An 8,525-nucleotide genomic window follows, 5' to 3' on the forward strand; every position below is an offset into this window, starting at 1 on the left:
CACCGCTTTAGCAAGAAACATAATTAAATGTATACAATTCCAAAAACATAAAAAACTAAGCATGATAAATTTAAGGCTGACTTTGTGACAGGGCTCTTGGATTGATTTCAACTTGCCTATACCTAATAAAGTGGCCACTGAGAGTAGCTGGCTTGTCCACACAGTGTACTTTTCCCAAAGTGAGTCCCTCTCACTGATACCAGTAAAGTATTACCTGTGGCGTTTGCATGTGTTTTACAAGGGGACATGCTGAAGGATGCGACATGTGCAAGCAGCAGTTAATTTTGTTATGCAGCTCCAAACAGCAGTTAAACTCCTTTTAATATTCCTGATTATTTATTTATGAATTTACCACTTAAATGCACAAGTGAAACCCTCCATGTTGTTTAAATAAAACAAAAAGGGAAAAATAAAGTTTGCAAATTACAAAAAATGTTTAAAAGCCTGTATAGTTTGTTGGACTTGGCAGATTTCAGCTGATCCAAGTTAGAAACAAGCCAAAGGAATGTTGTTGTTGTAAACACTGATGTTTAGAGGCACAGTGTGTAGGTAAAGGCATGCAGTTATAAATTAAAACAACTTCCTAGCAGGTTCAGCTCAGGATAGCTTCTTCAGGACTAAGCACCAGGTATAACAATGAGTTTTATCATCTGCAATCCCCATTACAAAGCAACTAGTCTGAGTTTCTTAAAGTCTGACTATACAATTCTGAAACAACACAATCTGAAGGTGTGAAGACAAAATGGCAGCAACTCTGGGTTTGTGCAGAGATGGTGAGAAAACCTGTATCGTATCTAGTGGCACAGGCGACAATATTCTTTTGAACTACTGAGCAGCTGCTTATTTTAACATCTCGAGGATGAACTGACTCACAAAATATTAATTTACAACTCAGTCTGTGATGTGTCGCAGCGCTCTTCTGCTGTTTGTGGGCTAAGGTGTTAGATGTGGCACAGTGAACCTGATAAGGCTGAGCGGGTGACAGAGATCTCAGTTTGGAGAAGTACTCAGAGGAAGTAGGGCTATGAAAATACCCGTTTCCTTGAAAGTGTAAAATACTGGCCAAGTCCTGTTGAAAGGTTGCAATATGAAAGCTAGTGATAAGATAGGAATCAGTATTAAAACTACAACTTCCTTTTTTAACCTAAATTAAAGAAATGTTTTTTTTGTTTTTTTTTAACTAAAGAAGCCAAAGTTCTCCAGTGTTGTCTAAACATGGGGAAATGTACAAGGACATTGCCTAAATTAAACATTTTAACTAAATAATAATAAAAACTGAAACGGTCTGATTAAAAAGATTATACATTTTTGCTACTTCAGTGCTACAGGACAAATGAAGTATTGATGTGTGGTCCTGTTAAGATCTAGGCATAAACACTATGACAAAATAATGTTGTGATGCTATTACAATCTGAACACTATGACAAAATAATGTTGTGATGCTATTACAATCTGTCTAAGGAAAGTGTCTTCCTCAGTATTTCACATATAAGCCAGAGCAGTCTGTAGTAGTTTATTGCACTGACTCTCCAAATCTCTGGACTCTACTGGAGGGAGGGACACCGTTCTCCCGACAGATTTAATAATGGTGGTGGAGACGCTGTCTAACACGTCACTCCAACATCTCCCATAGCTGTTCAACTGGGCTGAGACCTGGTGACTGGGAAGGCCACAGCATCTGATTCACACCATGATCATCCTCATCAGACCAGTCAGTGACCCCTGGTGCCCTGTGGACGGGGGCTCTGTCATCCTGGAGACCGCTCAGGTATTCAGGTTCTTCCTTTCACTTGTTACGTCTATATGTAGCACATTTGAAAATGCATAATAAAAAGTATGTCAGCATCAGTAATATCAAGTAAAGAACAGTTGTGACATGTCAAAAACCACAATATTTACAGCTCCTACAAGCAAAATACTCAAGCTCTCACATATACAGTGGTGGAAAACTGAAAATTTTATATTTCATTTGGGCATTTTGATGAAAAATAGCAGTTTATTTAAAAAACCTGCGACACCACATACCGGTTTGTCCTTCAGTCTACTCTGTCTGCTGCAGACAGCATCGCTGTGACATACGGTATGATATGGTATAGCCACGATATCATTTAGTTGCCACACATCCTTAACTGGCCCTTCCGAGTTCCAACAATGTCCCTAAATATATTTCAGTGTGCAGCAAAGCCTGAATGCCACAACACAGTTTCCTGTCTCCACGGGCTGAGTTGTACACAGAAGCCATTATAAAACCTCTGACATCCTGCACATTAAAATCCCCAAAAAACAGGAAGTTGTTGCTTTTTATACTTAGTGTGTGAGGCAAATGCACAGTCCTGTCAAATTTAAACTTACGCCACATTTCCCCCCAAAATTTGTGTAAATCAACAAAGATTGCACAAACTACAAGAGAGCGTAGGGAGTGTTTCTGTCACTGCAGCCTCACTGTGAGCGTGTTCTCTGAGATGTTGTTTATGTGTCTGAGGCACTTTGTTATTTCATGCTGCAACAGCTTCCTGATTTCAGCGCCGTCTGTGTGGGCTAAATGGAGGAAATCCTTCTAGTGTTTTCACTGACTATCTGCGGAAGAACGGTGAACTGGGCCGTGCCACCCCCTTCACCCACGTTACCACCAGTCCAAGAGATGCACAGTATCATGTTTATGTCAGCAGATACAGGACTGAGGACATGCTGAATCATCTGCAACCGATAAAACAAGGACTTTCGGATCTGCAAGAAACCGGTGTTTACTAAACCTTACTGCTGTAACAAACTTAGATGAATTTTTTTCCGTCAATCATCTATTTGACTGATTACTCTCTTTAGCTCTATAACTGATAAATTGTGATTTTAGTGTAATGACTAAAAAGTAAAATGCAGTCTCTAATTATATTGCGCAATGTTAGCAGAGCCCTTGTATTTATTCTCAGGCTAAATATAAATATTTTTGCTACTCAATCAACAGATAATTAACTGCCAATGTTTTGGTGACTGATGAAGCCTGAAATTCTCTGGCTGCAGCTTCTCCTTTGTAAGGAAGTGCTGTTTTCAGATATCTTTGGATTTTGGACACAGCCTCATATCTACGGATGCTGATAACTCTGGAAAAATGCTCTGGACAATTCTACTGTTTTTGACATTTTGTATAGTGTATTGCAAAATGTAAGAAAATGATCAACAGATTAATCAAGAATAAAAATAATTGTTGCACACCCCCCGCACTGTGTACCCTCCACCTGCAAGCATTAGTTCACAATTAGATTTTTACCCCTGCCCTCATCATTGTTCTATCACTCGGCCAGTTTATCAGAAATGTTTCACTTTCACCAGAGCATGAGCACTCACATGCATACTCAGTGAGCAGTGTGAGGGTTGGGCTTGTTGGCGTGCTCAGCTCTCAGTCCCTGGACTTAACCTCAGGCCACAGACCGGACTGGAGGTCTCTGCCACTCGCTCAGCGCCGTCTACCATGATCCTCTACCTGCTCTTCACTTTTCTTTTCCTTGGTATGTATCTGGCCTCACACACACACACACACACACACACACACACAACCTCTTCACTTTTATATGGGATCAGTGATGCTTTAGTCTTAGAATTTCCTGTTGTTTTTTTTTTTTCCACGAGTGTCCTTTGTTTGCCCTGTGCACATGACTGATGGGAAAAAAGGCAGAAGGCATCTTAGTTTTACTGGCAGCAAACAAAAGGCCGGTGTGAAAGTCTTTTAGGCTGTGCCGGAGTTGTTCATGTGATGTTGAAGAGCTTTGTTTGAATGCGTGTCCACAGGTGTTGTGGAGTCACAAAAAGCCAACCGAACTAAGGAAGAGCTGAGCAAAGCTGAGGGGAACCAAACGTTCAGCGTGTCCACGGAATATAACAGTGAGACCTTTTCCTTTATTAGAGCTACAATTAATGATTAGATTCATTGTCAATTTGCCAGTGTTTAAAGGCCTGTATCCCCGAGCCTGAAAGAGTCTCTTCAAGCTGCTTTTTCTCCTCAACAAACATTCCAAACTATTTTATCCATCATCATACAAGACAAAGAAAACCAGAAAATACAGAGGTGCAAACTGTGCAAGTCATTTTGCATCACTCAGATTTAAGCATTTTGATTCTAAAGTGAAACAAGTGTTTTTTTCCCTGTGGTAAAAGGACAAATATGACCCATTAATTTTGTTTAAGACTGCAGAAAACAAGTATTTATAGAATTTTTATAAATAATTAATTGATCAGTTGTTTTTCAAATTAGCTATTCGGACAATCCAGAAATTTTTGCTCCCCCCCACAAAATTTTTGTCTTAAAAAATGACTGAAAGGATTATTAAATGTTTCTCAATTATTAGAATAGTTGCTGGTTTTATTTATTTAATCTAACTTCATCCACACACAGGAAAAGAAAACTGCTGAATGCTACAGATTCTCTTAAGTCAGTAGTACGTGACTCTTTAGCCTGAATCTGAAAGTAGGAGTGGTTTTATGAAACCCATTGTGTCGATGTAAGATCATTTATTCACCAAACATGGAGAACTTTACTCAAATAAATTAAAGACATTTTGCCTTCAGGTACGATAGAAGCAGGCAATGTGACATCCAGATTGTACAACAACATAAAGAGTCACATCGACGATGAACTACAAAACAACCAAACATCCTTTCCCAAGGAGGACGATGGTGAGTTGTTCCGCTTATTCTGCACAAAGAGAGGAAATCCCCCCTCCTTATTAGTGCCTTTAAATTTCCTGTACTTAAGTTCTCATTACTGCATACAGCTGAAACACTGTGAAACTACAGTATGTGGTGTGTGTGTGTGTGTGTGTGTGTGCGTGTGTGTGTGTGTGTGTGAAGTGGCGAAATACAAAAACATGCACTACTGATACCGAATGAGTTCATAACTTCAGGAAATCAGAAAAAACAAAGAAGCCCTCTACTAAATAAAGCAGCGTATCACAGAAAATCTATGAAAAGGTCCAATTTTATGCAGCAGGAACCTTTGAGTAAGCAATTTAAAACTATAACCTTGGATGCTGTCCGATATTCACATGTGCCTGTTAGTTCATGTACATCAGAAGCATCTTGTCCTTACTCTGCAGAGAGTTTTCAGGACCAGGAAACGAACTACTCAGGGATACGGTGCAATGAGTACATGCAGGTGGAATTCAGCCGCAGCATCTGTGGTACACATTTCTCCAAGAAAATGATGGAAGTCAGCACAGAAAACTGGTGTGACCTGGAAAACATCATCAAGTAAGATGTACTGTGTATCTCTAGAATTACGTAGGTTTTTATATTTTTTTTTTTTTTTTGTCTCTACTTTTGATCATTTTTAATACTTTTATTTCCATCTGTTATACTTCCAGGAACTTTGTAAATACAGTTTTCAGAAACAACTAGTTATCATTAATATAAAGTTTTTTTTTATTATTATAAAAATTATAGCAGTAGTAATTATCTAACAAATCATCTCAGTTCAAGAAGCTGATGTTTTTTAGTTCCTTTGCATCCGTTTTCTCTGTGAGCTTTTACTAAAAGCTTGGCAGCTACAATAGATCCTTTTTACTCTGACTCAAGTTAATTCAGTTGTATTTATACACACCAGCTTACAAAGAAATAAATAAAATCACAACGTGCTTCGTTGGATTTCAAATCTTCTTACAGCCCCTTTTGACCACACGCTGACTAACACTTACCAGCTGTTATATCCCAGAGGGGCGCTGTTGCACTCATTTAAAGAAACTCAAAAAGCGAGATGATAATTCCTTCAATAACTCAGTTTTGATTCATAATGTAATCACTGCAGTGTACATTTCCAACACAAAACTGTACAAGGAATATACGCTACAATTTTAAACAACATAACATATATTCAATGTCTGAAAATGAGGCGGGAGAAGAAATAAGTTTATTTTACTTGCCGCCTTCTCAAAATAGCATACACCAAATGGTCTACTACATATGGTCTGCCAGTGGTTTTACCCAGACTTGAGTATATATGTAGCTTGATGAAAACATCAAAACACAGAACCAACAACAAAAGTCAAAACACAATGTATATTTAAATATGAGTAAAAATATTATTTGGTCTGTATAACTGAATCATTTAAAACTATTTCCCAGAGAATTGGACTCCACCCACTGAAAAACACATAAGCTTTAATTTAGTACAAGTTTTAGGATCAGATTTCCTTCTGTGACCCTTCACCTGATCTTATCACAAACAATCCCTGAAAATCTTCATTCAATCTCTTTTTGGCTCTAAACATAACTACCAAGTTGTTGTTTTCAACAAAATCTTTTGTTTTATTATTTTTGTCTTGATAATCACTATTTGCTCCTGTTTGTGAGCCATTTTAAAGATATTTTCAGTAAGAACCAATGCACTTGAGACTGAATGTCCCAGATGTGGTGGGAAAGTTGGAAAAAATAGATAAACAGTCTAAAGTTGTCAAAAAATGAGTAGGTGCGGATCCATGACAATTGCAAGTGGCACAGGGAAATGTCCATTATTAAGGCTGGGTGTGCCTCTCCCAGCCCACCCTTCCACAACTTCAATGATTTCTTCTCTGTTTGTGTTCAAACAGGAAATTGTTCAACCGCAACCATCTCAGTATTAGTCAGGGGCAGAGGCGCCACGCTGTTGTTTTTCACAGTCCAACTACAGGGTTTTATTTCAAAAGTAGGATATCAAGTTTCACAAGAACAGTGTCTTCTTATGAAGCGAGCATCAGTTCACTGTAGAATATAAAGAAAACAAACTTCTCTTTGTTCAAACAATCCCTTAAACCAATACTTTTTAAATTAAGCAGTCATTCTTGGACCTGGTTCTTCTCTTCTGAGTTCAGTCCCTGTTCATGCTTTTGTGGATACCTAAGCCTCCAGGCTCATTAATAACACAATATTTTCTTTATCTCTTATAGACCCTACCACGAGCTAACACTGTGCTTGGAGCAGCTGTCTGTTTTGGCTGGCTGCTATTACCCAAACTCCAATATCCAAGACTTCTTTCTCGTCATCCACTCCCACTACTTCCAGAACTGTACTGAGGAGCTGCTGCTGCTTGAGGATGCCCCTCACTCGCTGGTGATCACCCTCACACTCATCTCTGTGAGCCTCATCCCCATCCTGGTTTATGTGGTAGTTTGGAAAAGTAAGTTCCAAGAGTGAGTCTTGTTACACTTGCGCTATCATCCCACAACACTTCAAGTCGCTGTACATGTTATATATAAAAAACTGCTCCAGAAAGTGCTGCATATGCTTTTATTGTGTATGTCAGTTTGGTCGTAAACTAAAAGTTAAGTTATGAAGCTATGAAATAAGGACAAACACTAAGTCTAAATATGAGCTTATTGAAATTTCTTCACTTTTATAGATAAAACTTTAAAATGGCCATATAATGTTTGGTGTTTTGCTGCTGCTTCACAGTCCATAACTGTCTTTGACTCACAGACATCAGCAGATGCTTGGCACACTACATGGCCAAAAGTATGTGGACGCAATAACGTCACATCAGAATGTGATTGCTGATTATGTCATTTTAAAGCCAGAGATATTAATCTGGTGCTATAACACCCTTCCACCAATGTGGAAATGTCACTGGCCTGATCATCCACTGACATTGGCCAGTTCCATGTCATTACAAAGGTGCTGGCTGAGGTCAGAAATGGTTTTCCCACACCAAATGGGAAGCCCATTTCTTCATGGTTTTGGCTGGCTTTGTGCATAAGGGCATTGTCTTGATGCAACAGGGAAGTGCCAAACACTAAGCTGAGAGAACTCTGTTGTCTAAGATGCTTAGCACCGAGTCCTCCCTTTGTTAGACCTCAGGGACCTAAGCATGGGAACTCCCTAAAACACTGATAGTAGAGGACAAAATGAATATTGCCTGACTATAGTATGCTGTTTATACTATAGAGTACCACATCACTGGCAGATCAACTCCCTGAACTACCTGCTGTAATATATGAATTGCTATCTTCAGTAAATAAAGTTTGTAATGTGTTGTGTATTGATTTCACAGGCTAATATAGCTGTTTGCTAGGCTAACACTAACGGCACAGTCTTTTCAGGAATATAAAAGTTACATAACTGGAGATGGTTGAGGATGTTTTGTAATTAATGATGTCTTTTTGTTTGTATTAGAGGATTTGAATTCCCTTACATTTTAGATTGTTTCTTAAAACTTGTACTAGTTTTTTTTTTTTAATCTAGGCAGCAAATGTCAGATTTTTGCAGGCACCAGAAAGACAGATGGTGAGTGTGTAAGTGTACAGTGCAAACAAAAAGTGTGTTATCAAATCTGGGTTCCTGGGGTGGCAGAGTAAAATTTCTAAAACAAAGTACATTCACTTACATTTGCTGTGTGTGTTAACTTTGTGAGGACCAGAGTTTCAAACCTTAAATGTCAGGGCTCTTTTTAATATAAAGCAAACTGTCCTGTTTTGTGTTGGGATTAAAATGTGGTTTCAAGATTAATGCAAAATTTAGACTAGAGATTAGAGCGAGTGCTCACAATAATCTCATAATCTACTGTG

General features: G+C 38.6%; 1 protein-coding gene across 1 annotated transcript; it reads left to right on the forward strand.

Moving 5' to 3' along the window:
* Positions 1-3,308: 3,308 nt before the first annotated feature.
* On the forward strand, positions 3,309-8,525 carry LOC109962733 (receptor activity-modifying protein 3). Its single transcript, XM_020604700.1, has 5 exons — positions 3,309-3,503; positions 3,784-3,876; positions 4,561-4,668; positions 5,088-5,241; positions 6,912-8,525. Exons 1-5 carry the CDS (start codon positions 3,467-3,469, stop codon positions 7,156-7,158), a joined length of 639 nt encoding a protein of 212 aa, XP_020460356.1. The 5' UTR covers positions 3,309-3,466; the 3' UTR covers positions 7,159-8,525.

The sequence above is a fragment of the Monopterus albus genome, unplaced genomic scaffold (genome assembly GCF_001952655.1).
Source record: "Monopterus albus unplaced genomic scaffold, M_albus_1.0 scaffold67.1, whole genome shotgun sequence".
Classification (NCBI taxonomy): Eukaryota; Metazoa; Chordata; class Actinopteri; order Synbranchiformes; family Synbranchidae; genus Monopterus; species Monopterus albus.

Excerpts from the sequence above, each read along its gene's own strand:
- LOC109962733 (XM_020604700.1), top strand. The coding sequence starts at position 3,467 with ATGATCCTCTACCTGCTCTTCACTTTTCTTTTCCTTG. Across the intron at positions 4,669-5,087 it reads CTTTCCCAAGGAGGACGATG|AGAGTTTTCAGGACCAGGAA; the intron begins GTGAGTTGTTCC and ends CTTACTCTGCAG. Across the intron at positions 5,242-6,911 it reads GACCTGGAAAACATCATCAA|ACCCTACCACGAGCTAACAC; the intron begins GTAAGATGTACT and ends TATCTCTTATAG.